The 16,815-nt window shown below is 41.3% G+C and overlaps 1 protein-coding gene across 1 annotated transcript in view; it reads left to right on the top strand.

Annotated features, from left to right (window-relative positions):
• Positions 1–16,815, top strand: part of LOC147115861 (ephrin type-A receptor 4) — a 164,539-nt gene that overhangs the window by 130,415 nt on the left and 17,309 nt on the right. Inside the window, exons 6-15 of the mRNA XM_085990491.1 lie at positions 513–637; positions 1,251–1,410; positions 2,852–2,963; positions 9,051–9,115; positions 10,623–10,736; positions 11,228–11,413; positions 13,512–13,573; positions 13,702–13,911; positions 14,041–14,190; positions 15,601–15,797. Coding sequence (XP_085846617.1) covers positions 513–637; positions 1,251–1,410; positions 2,852–2,963; positions 9,051–9,115; positions 10,623–10,736; positions 11,228–11,413; positions 13,512–13,573; positions 13,702–13,911; positions 14,041–14,190; positions 15,601–15,797 — 1,381 coding nt within the window. The remainder of the gene's footprint in view (positions 1–512; positions 638–1,250; positions 1,411–2,851; positions 2,964–9,050; positions 9,116–10,622; positions 10,737–11,227; positions 11,414–13,511; positions 13,574–13,701; positions 13,912–14,040; positions 14,191–15,600; positions 15,798–16,815) is intronic.

Genomic DNA, 16,815 nt, shown 5'->3' on the forward strand with positions numbered 1-16,815 from the left:
TCTTCTGACAGCAGGGAACAATCTGCAATCAATGGGAATTCATTTCCACGAGCTACAGAAGGCCATGTTGATCAATTGACCTGTGAATCGGATTCTCAGATACTCAACATTCTTAAACGTTGTGCTCAAAGTGCTGCTTTTTACTGCAACATGGCCATTTTGTTCCTGTTTTGAAGCCTGGTATCAAAATCGTTAGGTTCATAATGTACAAAGTTTCATGGATTGCAAAACATGAATATTTGGGAAATGGCAAACCAAAGGATCAACTTTTATTGTGTGTCATCGATGTGGAGTTTTCAGAACAGCCTGTCCAAGAACACAGCCTCTCTGGAACCTCCCCAGTACAATAAGAAAAGATTTTTTAACTCTGTTCTTGAACTAAAGATCATTTTAAAGTTTTTTAAAATGTCTCACGATGGTTAGAGTGTATAAAGGATTAATTATATTTGAGGTATTTCCTTTAGCTTGTAAATTAGGTTATAAACATAAACTGGTGTATTTAATCCACTCAGCTCCATCTTCAGTTGGGATAATACAAGCTAAGGAGATAACAAGACATGGTGTTTCGTTGGTCTGGCCAGAACCTGAGCGACCGAATGGTGTAATTCTAGAATATGAGATCAAGTACTATGAAAAGGTTAGTAGTGATCAACACCTGAAACTGGCATTTCATAGAATCATAGAATAGTACAGCACAGAAGGAGGCCATTCGTGCCATCGAGTCTGCGCCGGTTCTTTCAAAGAGCATTCATACTTGTGCATTTAGGAGAACTCAGTCTTTTAAATGATTCATTTTCATTCAAAGTTCTCTTTAAGATCCAGGGAGAGCTACAGATTAATAATAAAAGTAGTAGCTAACAATAGATAGGTGTTTAATAAACTCAGTTCCACTACAAACTGAAGATTGCGTCAGTAAACTTCCTATCAGAATTTACAGTACAATAGCTTCTCACTTTAACAACTCCAGTTATAATGTAGATTACTTACAGACGCCTTTTCTGTGTTGCCCATTCTATGCATCTTGTAAAAGCAGTCTTTACAGAGGCCGTGTCTGCAAACTTATTTCGCTTTGGCTTTATGAATGGAGCAGTAACAGCACACTAAGCAGTAAACACAGGACATCCCCTTTCTTCTCTAATATGCGCACATCCTGAATACAAAGCTAAAGCCTTTTACTCCAGTTTGAGTGCCGGCCCGTTGTTTTAACTGTTTCCCTTCTAACACACTTTGTGGTTTGTATCTTTGCACAGGATCAGAATGAACGCAGTTACAGGATTGTTAAAACTCTCTTGAGGAGCACAGAAATCAAGGGCCTGAACCCCTTGACAGCCTACATGTTTCACGTTCGTGCACGAACAGCTGCTGGATATGGCGAGTTCAGCTCCCCATTTCAGTTTATCACAAACTCAGGTATTAAGCAGTTCAGAAATCATTTCAGTCAATGCTGTTCCCCTTGATTTTCTCAGTTTAATTTGCTTATTTAGAAATGTAAAATATTATTTTGAATCATGCTGGTTACAGATCTGTGGGCAGCATCTACTCACTAGATACTTGCCCAAGAGTCTTTTATCATGTGTGACCCTAGGCAATGAGTGTCAGCCGGCTGTTCAACTGTGCCAGCATCACAGCTGAAGCTGAAACTGCCCTCAACCAATAGGCAGACCTGTATTTTCCAGCAGTGGTCTCATGAGCTCCCTGGATGACAAAACAGATAGAGAATGTGATGAAGCAGAAAAAGAGCGTGTATGACAGATGTCAGGTTGCAAATACATCTGAGAACCAGGCTGTATATAGAAAGGTCAGAGGAGAAGTGAAAAAGAAAATAAGAGGGGCAAAAAGAGGATACGAGAATAGAATGGCAGCCAACATAAAAGGTAATCCAAAAGTCTTCTATAGGCATATAAATAGTAAGAGGAGGGGTGGGGCTGATCAGGGACCAAAAAGGAGACCTATGTATGGAGGCAGAGGGTATGGCTGAGGTACTAAAGCTGAGTACTTTGCATCTGTCTTCATCAAGGAAGAGGATGCTGCCATAGACATAGTGAAGGAGGAGGTAGTGGATAAAAATTGATAAAGAGGAGGTATTAGAAAGGCTGGCTGTACTTAAAGTAGATAAATCATCAGGAGCGGATGGGATGCATCCTAGGATGCTGAGGGAATTGAGGGCGGAAATCGCAGAGGTACTGGCCATAATATTCCAATCCTCCTTAGATACGAGGGGTAGTGCCAGAGGACTGGAGAATTGCAAATGTTACACCATTGTTCAAAAATGGGTGTAAAGATAAACCCAGCAACTACAGGCCAGTCAGTTTAACCTCAGTAGCGGGGAAGCTTTTAGAAACCGTAATCAGGGACAAAATCAACCGTCACTAAATCCTAAAGGGGGTGCACGAACAGAGAGACCTGAGGGTATGTGTGCACAAATAGTTGAAGGTGGCAGGGCAGGTTGAGAAAGAAGTGAAAATGGCTTACGGGATCATGGGCTTCATAAATAGAGGTATAAAGTACAAAAATGTGGATATTATGATGAACCTGTATAAAACACTGGTTCGGCCCCAACTAGAGTACTGTGTCCAATTCTGGGCACTAGTGTTACCAATTGTAACACCTGTACCCTTGTTCTGGCTCAGTACAGACCCAGAACCAACCTGGGACATGCTTTTCTCAACTGAGCCATGGGAGGAGTTAAATTATTAACGTTTAACTAAATTCAACTTCTCATCACCAATGCTCCTATACATATTAAAACAGTGTTCTTCATAATTATTATTTTAATATTTTGGTATCTGTCCTATGATAAAATCAGATCTGTTGGTTGAGAAACTAATGTTCTTGTCCTGTTTATTTCTAGCTCCATCAGCTATCATTGGAGATGGTGCCAGCCCCACTGTTTTGCTTGTGTCCGTGGCTGGCAGTGCAGTTCTACTGGTGATACTGATCTCAGCCTTTGTTATAAGCAGGAGGTAAGATTTGATGCTTTTTAAACAGATGCACAGGGAACAAAAATCCACTACAGCTGAAAATTCAGACTTGCCACAGATTTATTGGTGTAAACATTGCCATTACTAAACCTATTCATAAGGCACTTTTTCAATAGCCCTGCTCTCCCTCTGTTAGTGGATCTAGGAACTATAGGAGCATTGACTTCAGCAGCAGGGAAGAGCTACCTTTTTCATGGGCCTTGTGAATTGTGTCTGGATTCACCAGATTTGCTTTTGCCCAGTTTCTCATGTAAGATGGCACAAGGTGGGAATATAAACAGGCAAGAACAGCACTGGGAGGCCACTACATCACTACTGCCCCTGGATTGGAACTGCAAAGCAAAAGTGCCTTTAGTCAGCACTAAAAACTCATACTTATTGGTACTGCTGGTCGAAAGTTAGCTGAACCTCCATGTTACAGTATAAAGTGTGCTTGAATTGCTGGTCATTTTCTGCCCTGAAAAGTAAACACTGTCTTTGTGTTGGTCGAGTAATGCAGTACTATTCAGGATGAACCCTAGATAGAGGTGAATGTAAGGTCTTGTCTATTTGAGATCACATTGACTCACATTGAATATGATCTCAAGAGCATGAAGAGTACATTAGACTAATGGTCACAGCTGCAAAAGATGTAGGATGTTTCCATGAGGGATGCCCATTGCCTGGTCTATGTTAAGTTTGCTGATCTCAACAAGCATAGCGTGGGACACTAAAATTGGCCTCAAGATTCTAACTCCTAGGATTACTCTCCAATGACCCTGGTTGGAAAATGCGCCTGTGTAAACCTCGGGAACAGGATTATGCTTGGCTATGATCCTCCTTCCACCTCAGCTGTGACCAATCTTCATGTACGCGTGTCTCTATATTGACAATGGGGGTGAAATTGGGCAGTAGTGCAAAATGGGCGATAGCGAGCTGGCAGCCCGTTTTAAACTCTGCCTGATTTTCTTTTCCATTGTTGGGTGTTGTTGGTTAGTCTAAGGGTGTGGGGTACCAGTGCCTCTAGTGCTATACCTCAGGTGAGAAAAGGAGCAAAGAAAATTGGAAAGTACAAAAATATTACACCCAGGATGCACCAGGTTGTGTGAAGTTTTAATAGCAAATTTCAAAATGTTACCAAAGATTCTTCTAAATGCTCATGACTTCAGCATTTTCTAGATCTCCCATTATTCCCTACACCTTACTATACCAAAAGAAATCTACTTCTTTGCATACACCCAGGAAACCATCTCAAAAACAAAGCACAATTTTACATTGATCTCTTAAAATTTCCAAAATACTCTGCAGGTTACTGGCATTAGATATCGTTTCTAAGCTATGGCTCTGATTGTATATCATCGTGGTGTGGTAAACCATGTTCACTATCGTATCACTGTTAGTAGTTAGCACTGTTCACCACTGTTCGTTATAACTGTATCACTGACCACTATTGTATCACGGTACGAGGTCGCCTCTTGCCACACTGCTATACCTGGGATGACCACTGCCGACTCTGCCTTGGCTCCACCCACCAGGCCAGGTATAAAGGTGAGCGACTGGCTGGTATTCCTCCTGCTTGGATCGGATCACCCACGAGAGTGGGCTCTGTTATTTAGTCAATAAAAACCTTTAGTCACCTTCGTAACTCTTCGCCTTTTATTGGAGGAATTGATAGGTATATCACGTGGTTAACCTTGAAACTTCTTGGAAATTCCATTATATGGAGTATGGTATCATGAATAGTAATTTTACACAGCTATTCTAAGCTGAAGCTCTTTTTGGGAAAGAAAGCAAAAAGTAACTGACAGCGTAATTCAGTGAGACATCTTTATTAAAAGCCACTGTAATAGGAACTAGTAATGACAAGCATGATGGCTTAATATCACATCCATTCATATTGATGGCTTTATTATTTAAGACAGGATTGATGACATGATTCATTGGAATTCTAATTATGACTCGCCACCTAAGAGCATTGAGATTCATTGAGTGTAGAAGATGATAATTTTGTGCTATAAATACGGTCATTTCCAGTCGCTGATAAACAGGATCTGGCGATTGGCTCTCAATGGATCACTTTTAGAAAATGAAATGTCAACCTTTGGCCTCATTGATTTTTTCATATCAGACAGAAAAATATCAAAGGAAAGCTGGTGGTGGACCAAATAGTCCGGGGCAAATTTGCCAGTGCAGATAGTAATTTTTGTTCTGGGTTCAGTTATCTTGTGTATTTGTTGTTCAAAGGTGAACTACTGTTTATATTACTGCAAAGGAACCATAAATCTGGTGATAACAGCATGCTTGTGGATTGCAATAAATCAAGGATAGAAATCAATTGAATTCAGCTCTTTGCCTTTTAAAGATTGCTTTGTATTTAGAGTACTTCAGTGTTGTTTACCTACTGGTGAGCCAACTAATCTGTTGAAACCCAAAAATTGACAGCAGCACTAATCTGGAATAAGCCAGGAAAAAACAAATGGGAAATGTTTGCAAGGCTGTGGGACAAGTCAATAGTGGAATAAGTAATAGCATTAGACAGCGACACTCTAGAGGTAAACCAAGGCTACTTTCAAATTTTTTTTTAAATTACGTGCTGGTGTCCTATGGGCTGGTACTACACAGGATGAAATGTTGAAAAAGCTGAGCATGAAAATAAATGTGTGAACTTAGTTCTTTTTTTGTTGACTGTTTTTCATGTTTAAATTATTGAAGATTAGGATTCAAGGATTAATTGAAATTATTTATGATTTATCACTACGATTTCAGTAGATTGTAATGCTGAGCATGTAAAATTTTAATACTATCTCCACTTGACCCTAAAAAAATCCACCAAGCAGTATAATTATATTTTTGCCCAAAAAGAGCAACTTAAGCTGCATAATAGTAGAGTGAAGTGCTGGTGTTCACAGGTAGAAGTAGGAAATATTAAAGATGATTAATATTGGGCTGACAAGTGGCAAGTAACATTCGCACCACACAAGTGCCAGGCAATGACCATCTCCAACAAGCGAGACTCTAACCATCTCCCCTTGACATTCAATGGCATTACCATCGCTGAATCCCCCACTATCAACATCCTGGGGGTTACCATTGATCAGAAACTGAACTGGACCAGCCATATAAATACTGTGGCTACAAGAGCAGGCCAGAGGCTGGGAATTCTGCGGCGAGTGTCTCATCTCCTGACTCCCCAAAGCCTTTCCACCATCTACAAGGCACAAGTCAGGAGTGTGATGGAATACTCCCCACTTGCCTGGATGAGTGCAGCACCAACAACACTCAAGAAGCTCGACACCATTCAGGATAAAGCAGCCCGCTTGATTGGCACTCCATCCACCACCTTCAACATTCACTCCCTCCACCGCCGGCGCACTGTGGCTGCAGTGTGTACCATCTACAAGATGCACTGCAGCAACTCGCCAAAGCTCCTTCAACAGCACCTTCCAAACCTGCGACCTCTACCACTTAGAAGGACAAGGGCAGCAGACGCATGGGAACATCACCACCTACAAGTTCCCCTCCAAGCCACACACCATCCTGACTTGGACCTGTATCGCCGTTCCTTCACTGTCGCTGGGCCAAAATCCTGGAACTCCCTTCCTAACAGCATTGTGGGTGTACCTACACCATATGGACTGCAGCGGTTCAAGAATGCGGCTCACCACCATCTTCTCAAGGGCAATTAGGGATGGGCACTAAATGCAGGCCTAGCCAGCCAGCGACGCCCATATCCCATCAATGAATAAGAAAAAAAGCATCATGCAAGAAGGGTATTAGACATTAAGCCATACGGATATAATTCAATTTTTTTCCTTATAGTATATTGGTACCAATTGACAAATCAGTGGGTAAAATACATCAAGTGTTATACTAGTACAATAGCAAAATACTGCGGATGCCGGAAATCCGAAAAAACCGCTGGAAAAACTCAGCAGGCCAGGCAGCATCCGTGGAGAGAGAAACAGAGTACACATGCCAAGGAGGTCCCAGTTTAATCCCTGGTGAGTGGAGTTAGCCAGTTTAGCGCAGCAATGGGGTACTTCAAATGGCCTTGCCTTTCCTGGGTGGGAATCTAAACTATAAATAAAACTCACCTTGTGCATTGGTAGATTAGATGTAGTAATTAAGCCTAGTTAGTGATATCATATTGAGTAACTCCTTACCTGGGCCTTCTGTGGCCATGAGCCTGGTTGCTCTGCACCTTTAGCTACCGAGTTTGAGACTGCACTGAATGAGACCGCACTTAGTCAGGCCCATAGTTAAAATGGAGTGTGTGTTCCGATGATATCATTGGGATGTGACTTTGCTGTTTAAATCAGGCTAGTTCAAATGGTGGGGACAGGAACGTAACTCGAACCCCACCACCATCTTAATTCCCTTCCACACCGGGTGTGGGGGGGGGCGGGGGTTAAATTACCCCCTCTACTATCTGTTTGAGTCAGTTCAGGTTTTTTTAACAGAACAGTTGACAGGACAATTGGCCCTTTTCAATTGGTAGTAATTAAAATGTTCTCCTTGGAGCAGAGAAGGTTAAGGGGAGATTTAATAGAGGTGTTCAACATCATGAAGGGTTTTGATAGAGTAAATAAAGAGAAACTGTTTCCAGTGGCAAAAGGGTCATTAACCAGAGCATACAGATTTAACGTAATTGGCAAAAGAACCAGAGGCGAGGTGAGATTTTTTTTTAAACGAAGCGTTTTATGATGATCTGAAATGCATTGAAAGGGTGGTGGAAGTTGATTTAATAACTTTAAAAAGGGAATTGGATAAATACTTGAAGGGGAAAAATTTGCAGGGCTATGGGGAAAGGGCAGGTGAGTGAGACTAATTAGATAGCTCTTTCAAAGAGCTGGTAAAGGCACGATGGGCCAAATGGGCTCCTTCTGTGCTGTATCATTTTATGATTCTATGGTCTCCTGTGGCATCCAAATTTAAAAAGCAATGTGTGTGGTATTTGGCTAACCATACCAAAAAGGTTCCAGGTTTAATTGCTAGCTTGTGTTGAATTAGCCACTTACAACCAATGCAGGAGTAGGCCATTCCAACTGGCCTTGGGATCTCAGGGTTTTCTCACTCCTGATTGCTATCCACTGATTCCTGTTGGAGGCTTCATTGTGATATCCCTCACACCCAGTTGAGTGAGCTATCAAAGCTTGCTGATGCCTTTGGAGCTGCTCCTGCAGTTTGAATCAACTACTATCTTTGAGAGAGGTGCCCTGTATGTACTGCATTAGGAGGGTATGTACAGAGAATTAATTCTGGTTATAATAAAACACACTTAGATGGTGTGACTTTTATTTATGTTCCCATTGCTACCTTCGTGTTTATGGCTCATCAACGTGCTACAGTAATTAAGGCAAATCAAAGGTACTTTTTTTTGTTTTAGCAGAGCAAATAAAAGTGGGAGGCTTGGCAATGTTATCAGCCAACTATTTACCCACCCCCAGCAGCTTTTATTCTGTTTATTATCTTTGCTTTTGTGAATGATAATGGAACCAACAACAAAGCGATGGAGCTTGAAACCCCAACAGCTCTGCCACATTGAGTGAATCCGCAAATACCATGTTAATGCCCTTTAGTGTTGCACTGCAGAGAATGCCCCCCTATGTCTCACCTACAGACCTGCTGGCCTTTCTGACCCCTGCTGCTTATCAAAGCACTCTCTACCTATGCCCTGTCATTCCGCATAAACCTTTCTAATTATATAATTCAAACCATTACAAAGGCTTCCTTATTCCATTTAGGCTTAGTCAGGTAAGCCATCTCCAAATGTCAATTTATTTTCCAAGTCTGCAACTGGCTATTAGCATTCATTTCCCTTGCTCAATGACTGGCTAATGAGTTCTCTAGCTTTCTCAGTGGTTAATGATACACGGCAGTGTCATGCCCCAGGCAGAGTTCAGCAGATGACAATCATGCAGGTAGGGACTGGGGGGAGGGTGAGACCCAGACCTGTAATTATGAGGCAATAAGGTACAATTGAATGTTTGAACAGCAAGATACGGTGCATTCCTAGCTAAGCAGGTGGTCCTGAATTCTTAATTTCCCCCATTGTCATTAATCTTCATGCTTTATTCCCTGTTCCTGCAGGCGCAGAAAATACAGTAAAGCCAAGCAGGAAGCAGATGAGGAGAAACATTTACATAATGGACAAGGTATGTATTAGCCTATTTGCATTTATGCAGTTTATATTAAAGATATTACAGAGCACCACTCTATTGTAGATTAACTCTTTGTTCTAATTCTGCTACAGGAGGTAACAGCAACATACTGGGCAATAGCTGCTTTTATACTGGCGTCGTTTTATTTTGGACTCCAGGGAAATGTCCACGACCCGACTCTTGTTGTTTCTGGTGCTAAATCCAGCTTCCTTGTCCCAATGGCAGGTTGTAAACCCACAACAAAACAGGATTTATGAGTCTGCTGCCGGATAAGGGAGCCAGACTTGGCAGCGTAAACACTGGGAGCTGGCTCACGGGCACCATTTTCTCAGGATTTGAATTAAAAGAGTATAAAAGTTAGTGACACCTCACTTGCATCTACCATGTTACACTCATTTATATTCAAATAGTACTCTAAGGTTAGGAGAAATTTGGAGCGGTCTGTGCGATCAGCTTGTTTCCTCAGGCGGCACACACCGAATTCTGCTCTCTGGCCTGGGGTGTCATGCTTTTGCCAGTTTCTCGGTTGTTGTGTTACACCAAAAGCAACACATTACTAACGCACATTCATCCCATTGTTTTTGACAGTCCAGTCAGGAGAGCTGTACGAGTGTTGCTTCCAATCCGAGTGGTTTCTTCTGTTGCAATACTAATTTGGTGGCAAGTTTATGTCATTATTGATGTCCATTAAAATCATAAAGTGGTATCGCAACAGTTCAACTCTCAAGCCTGCTTTGTAACAACAACCTGCATTTACATAGTGCCTTTATTGTAGAAAAATGTCCCAAGGTGCCTCACAGAAGCGTAATCAGGCAGAAATCTGCTTTGTAACATATAACATCTATTTAACAAAGCAGGTAATGTTAAATTATAAAAGAAGAAAAGAAACCAGAAAGAATGTTTTCAATATAGAGACCAGAAACCATTCCTCGCACTCCACAATATCTTAGTGGGTAAAAACATTGACCAGCCTAGCACTAAAGCATATAGACCAGAAGATCCCTGATCTGTATTGAGTTAGCTGACCTCAGCCCGGGCAGCTTTGGGAAGTACAATTTGCCTCAGGCTCCTGAACAATAATCAACCAGGGTTCCTGTTCCAGATTGTTTTCCAGTTACCCATGCTGCAAGATGTCACGTGAGAACAGGATTGGGCTTGCTATAAACCTTCTGTGGTTGAATAGCTAGCTGGCATTCACTATCTAGACTCACACATGAGAAATGAGGTACTAGAGATATGGGCACCTATGTAACTGTTCTTCAGCAAGAGTCAATACTTTCAGGAGAGCAGGGGAGAAGAGAGGAGAAGATTAGGGAGGAGAGAGTCTTCTCTTTCAATGGCCTGGAAAATGTTGACCTTGCTGTATATTTTTAAATGGTGCAAAAATAACAACGTTTTGGCGGTTTATTGTGTATACAACAGGAAGTATCTCCTTTATGTTGGTAAAGTAAATAAGTAAATTGCGGTAAAAAAAATAAAAATGTTTTTGTATATTTTGAAGGAGTCAGGACATATGTCGATCCTTTCACCTATGAGGATCCCAATCAAGCTGTCCGAGAATTTGCCAAAGAAATCGATGCATCATGTATAAAGATTGAAAGGGTGATTGGCGTAGGTAAGTTATTGAGATAGGTTATACATATCATTTGAACTAGAAAGTATATTTATGATTGGAGTTAAGATTTTTTTTAAAGCCTTTCTTGTGAAGGTTGTGCTCATCAATGTGAGGCTGTTAGTGCTAGGGAATGGACCAACTTCAGTTTAGCACACTTAGGCGTGAACACCCCAAGGTCAGGTAGATCACATTTAGATAGAGAGTAAAGCTTCCTTTGCTCTAACACTCTCAGCTAATCTCGGAAGAGCCTACCTCAATGCACGTGTCGGATTTTTTCCGTCTCTCACGTCAGCCATCTTGCAACCTTTCTGAGTGAGATTGCCAGTTAATGCCAAATTAGGGCCAGTTAGGATGTGAGCCTATGCCCTACTGGAATTAGACTGCCCAAATTCATTCCACATAAAATACTTTTGTCCCATTAGTCTGGGCTGGATTTGAGTTATGGTTGTTATGATAAATATTTACATTTTGTTCCCCATTCTTCTTCATAGGTGAATTTGGCGAAGTATGTAGTGGACGCTTGAAAATGCCAGGCAAAAGAGAGATCTGCGTTGCCATCAAGACCCTGAAAGCTGGCTACACTGATAAACAGAGGCGAGATTTCCTGAGTGAAGCAAGTATCATGGGCCAGTTTGATCACCCCAACATCATCCACCTGGAGGGGGTAGTTACAAAATGTAAGTCCAGTGATGGGACTCAGCATATAAGTTGCATGCCTTCATCTAAAAATGACAGATGGGACATCTATTGATAAATAACAAGGGAGAAGCCCTGGAATACAAGTCATTAATCTTTGTGGCAGATTTAAATGAGTTTATGGTGTAAATTGACATTCTATCCTTAGACAGCTTGTACTAGGATTTGCAGTGAAATTAATATCTAGGTCTATGTAGGCCAGGATATTTTTTGAAACTGTGACAGACTGGGCTGGGTGTCATAGGATAGGTGAAAACAGATGGCAAGGAATTTGATATTAAGCGGCAAAACAATTCTTTTTTTTTGTAAACCATACCTAAGGCTACCCACCCGTGAGAGGATGAGAAGTTATAAATATTCTTGCATGAGAATTCCTTTCTTCCCCAGTGACTGATACACTGAGCTTCACCAGAAAAACCTACAACAATTAAACATTACTGCTATGTTTACAGAGGAGTTGTAACAGAAAATGATGCATTTGCATAAGTAGTTGGCAGTAAATTAAAAAAAATTGTCATTTAAATTTGCAAAATGTGAAAGCTGACCTATTGTGTCCTGTTGCCCGATTCCCAGCAGGCAGTGCCCAACCGTAATGAGCACGGTCTCCCTAAGCTCTCGCTTTTCTAATGACTGTCATTTAATAAAGCATTCATCTCAGCTGCTTCTGTCTGGGTTTTGATAGGTACGATGAATGACAATATTTAGTAAACAAAAATGAAAATGCAAATGAAGTGTCGAACATTGTTTTCAAACTTGATTCCAAGCTGTCGCTTCAGCAACTTTTGTTCCTGATTTGAATACCAACTTGGTCTGCATAGCTCGGACTATGTGCCAGGCTGCAATGTGTAATCACCTTTTTTTTCCACTGCCCTGAAGAAAATCTACGACTTGTGGATTATTTGTCCGAGTAACGTAAATCTTTTCTTGGGAATTCCTATGATAACATTTGTAATTGGGATCAAGAGTCTGCTGTGGTACCGAGCCATATAGACCAAGGAGGTTTCAGGTTCAATCCTTGATCTCTGCTGCCTTAGCTGGGGTGGTAGTGGGGAATATTCCAGTGGGTCTTAGCACCCTTGAACTGGAGAGGGGGAGCTAATTCAGTCAGGGTTCCTGGTTCCAGTTGCCATCCAGTGATTTCTGCTGAACAAGTGCAGGTCTGTGAGCATCAGGCGTGGACGGGGTTACGTTTGTCGGTGATGCCTCTCATAGTCAAATAGCCTGTCGACACACACTGGCTGCTCTCACACATGAACAATGGCCATTTAGAGGAGGTGCTGGGGGGCTGCTGGTGCCTATTGAACCATACCCCAAAATGAGTCAGATGTCAGAAGAGGAGAGAAATTTGGAGTTGTGGGGCAGGGGGGAGATATTTTTTTAAATAGTGTATTTAAAAAGAATTATCTTCAATAAGGTATCAGGAACTATATGCATGTGTATAATGTTCAACATCACATTTGAATGTAAGCAGTTTGGCTCGGCAAGTGGGCATAGATCAAAATTGCTGGCACCTAAAAGTTTGCAATTCAATCTATTCATCAGTGCTTGGGGATTATTTTCCCTTTTGGCGTGGGTGGTACATTGACCGTCACGGATTCGCCGTCTGGTATGCCTCCTGCCCGATATTCCTCCCGATCCACAACCAGCCGTTTATCACCCACGCTACAAAGTGAAAAACGGTCCCAGTGAATAGATACAGCTTCAAAGGGGTCTTGTAAAATCAATTTGGCAACACGTCATGTCCTAAAGAGGTGCAATTATGATCCCTGGAGTCAGGGTAAAGTAAAGAATGGAAAGCTGAGCTTCTTCAGGCAACTAAACCCTGGAGACATTCTCCAAATTACACAAGACCTTGTAAATATATGGCTAGTAAGGGTTAATCTGACAGATGGTGTCTAACGTGTTGTTCAATAAATCATCCAGACTACTATGCATCTAGGGCATAGATTTTGGCATTTTTAATTAAATTAGATCTCTCAAGATGAATGAAGGTACAGCTAGTGTAATTCTCTATATCTCATTTTCATCTCATTAATGGAAGAGTTTGGCAAGTAATTCTGTTTGTGTTTGAAACTCTAGGTAAACCAGTAATGATCATAACTGAATACATGGAAAATGGATCTTTGGATGCATTCCTCAGGGTAAGTCATCCATCAGACTCCGAAGAAAGTGCATTTTTCAGAAACAGCCACTTTCCAAAATGTAGGATCTTAATTGGTAGTTTGCTGCATTGTATGTCAAAAGTGAATGTGATTTGTATTGTTTACAGAAGAATGATGGCCAGTTTACAGTGATTCAGCTGGTGGGAATGCTGCGAGGAATTGGTTCGGGAATGAAGTATCTCTCTGATATGAGCTACGTGCACCGAGACTTAGCTGCACGGAACATTCTAGTGAACAGTAATTTAGTCTGCAAAGTTTCAGACTTTGGCATGTCCCGAGTTCTCGAAGATGACCCAGAGGCAGCTTACACCACACGGGTATGGCAACACATACTTGGCGTTTATCAGTTAGAAATTACTACTGGAAGCCACTGTAAGATGATCAGAGTCCACAGGCAGAACTGTGAACTTTTTCCTCCTAACTGATAACTGAACTCTCGTTTACAGGGTGGCAAGATCCCAATTAGATGGACAGCACCTGAAGCAATTGCTTACCGCAAGTTTACCTCAGCAAGTGATGTTTGGAGTTATGGGATCGTTATGTGGGAAGTAATGTCATATGGAGAACGGCCGTACTGGGATATGTCCAATCAGGATGTAAGTTTATTTCACATGATCCCACTGTTTATTTTGTGACCCAGTAGTCCATGAATTTAAATGCTTAAAAGAGCTTAACACTGATCAATTGTTTTTCTTCAATTGTAATCTTTTAAAATAGCAGCCTCCCTTCACAGAAATTTACAGCACAGAAGGAGGCCATTTGGCCCATTGTGCATCCACCAGCTTTCTGGAAAGGCTATCCACTTAGGCCCATTCCCATACCCTTTTCCCAAAACCGTTAACTTTAAATATTTTCTTTTTCAAAAATGTATCCACTTCCCTTTGAAAGCTATTGTGGATTCTGCTTCCACCACTGTTACTAGTAGGGCATGCCATGTCCTAACGACATGCTTCGTAACGAAACTTGCCTCCTAATCTCTTAAATTTAAGTCGCCTCGTTACTGACTCATAGACCAATGGAAATAGTTTTTCCTATTTCAATGATTGAGTGGGTAAATGGACTGCATGGCATGGTATTAAGCTACACAGAACAGGAAAGACCCAACGTTGATCACTGGTCTGTGCTGAGCTAGTAGATCGCAGTGATGAAGGGGATGCTGCATTTGGCTCCGTGTCCCTGGGCTGGGAGGGGTGAAGAGAACTCTGCCTCAAATTTAAAATTCAATTTCTCGTGTTTAAATCCCTTCATGGCCTCATTCCTTCCTATCTCTTTAACTTCCTCCAGCTCTACAACCCTGCGAGTAAACCTCCTCCAGCTCTACAACCCTCCGAGAACTCTGTGTTCCTCCAACTCTGGCCTCCTGTGCATTCCCACTTTTTTTGCCCCACCACTGGCAGCCAGGCCTTCAGCCGTCTAGGCCCTACACTCTGGAATTGCCTACTTAAATCTCTGCCTCTCCACCTCCCCTTCTTCCTTCAATACCCTCCTTAAAACCCACCTCATGACCAAACTTTTAGTCACCCCACCTAATATTCCCTTCTTTGGCTTAGTGTCCATTTTTGTCTGATTACATCTTGGGACATTTTTCCACAAAAAAAGACACTATTTAAATGCAAGTAGTTGTGGTTGTTCTTACTCCTGATTGCTGTCCAGTGACTCTTGTTGGAAAATGCATGCCTGTGCATATCAGTGGACAAGTTCAGGCTTGGCTTTGAGGCCTTCATTTCCCCCACAGTGGAACAGCCGCTTGAGCCTCCTGGTCTATGCTCTCATGTACTTGGGTGAGCTGCTGATCTGTTAATGCTCATGAAGACATATTACATTATGTGTCATTGCCTTCAGGAAAGTAGGGAAAACAGGAGAAATAGAGAACAAAGTATTTTAAATTGCAAGTAGGTAACTTGACATCTGATAAATTGTTTTCATATGAAATTAGTCTCAGTTAAAATCCAAGAACTTGACTGTAATGTGGGAAAGTTGGATCTAAATCATACCCATTATTGCAGGTGATTAAAGCGATTGAGGAAGGTTACCGATTACCTCCTCCCATGGACTGCCCAGTCTCCCTCCACCAGTTAATGCTGGACTGTTGGCAAAAAGAGCGCAATGACAGACCCAAATTTGTGCAGATTGTAAATATGCTGGACAAACTGATTCGAAACCCAAGCAGCCTGAAAAGAACAGCAATGAGCGAGAGTACAAGGTGAGTATTTAAGAAGCTTTGGATAGTGTCACATGTTGCAGGTATACTTGAGTACAGAAGTAGATTTAAAATCCCTCTCTGCAAATCATTTGTACAACAGCTGTGTACATTGGGATTACCATTGTGTGTTGCTTATTTTTTAAATTGGACTATTTCTAATAAATCAAAATGTTTAGTCATGGGACTGATGTAAGATTACCAGTAATTTTCATTCCTACAGCCACTAACCTATTGTGAGCTTAACCTCTCTCTCACTCACTCTCTCAAGCCCCTCAATCCTTCAGATACCCTTAAATTAAATCCTTAATTCATAAAATGTTACAATATTGATAATTCTGCTTATCCAGAATTAATTCAACAATTTCAAAAAAGCTTCAGCATTTTATTAGTACTGGAACTGTTGTTTGCCTTGTATTAATGTTTTACTAGGCATTATCACTTGAATGTATTTTGTACCAAATGAAATGATTGGGGTAATTATCAATTCGGATTTTGATGGATGTCCTTACAGTACACAAATGCACAGTGAGAGATGTCACGAGGCAGACTGTTCTTGCTGACACTGTCATGTTGCATTGCAGTTACATATCATTACTAGCTCGCTGAGGCTATTATTGACCTTTACATGATTTGAACAGGTAACAACCACCTTGGGGCCATTAGCTGGCACATCTTCCTTCAAACTGATTTAATTGTGGCAGGGCAGAGGTCCTACATGCGTCCACATGATGCAAGTTAATTATTCAGAAAGACTGAAGAAGTTATCCAGTCAAATACTTAAACCTGTAAGCTTGCCCTAAATCCCAACTCTTGAGTACAGATAATAAATATTTAATATCACAGTACATTATTCAACTGAATCGACTTTCGCCTTAGAATTCCTGCATTTCTGCTTCCAGACACTAAACATGACAGAATATCATCAATAGAAGCATAAGTAAATTTATTTTTCTTTCCACATAACCATTTAAAGTATGTCTACAGTTAGGAGTATATGGGAAGGTGCCTGTTGTGATTA

This window comes from Somniosus microcephalus, chromosome 6, assembly GCF_052327205.1.
Source record: "Somniosus microcephalus isolate GS21.2 chromosome 6, FLI_Smic_1.0, whole genome shotgun sequence".
NCBI classification, from domain to species: Eukaryota; Metazoa; Chordata; class Chondrichthyes; order Squaliformes; family Somniosidae; genus Somniosus; species Somniosus microcephalus.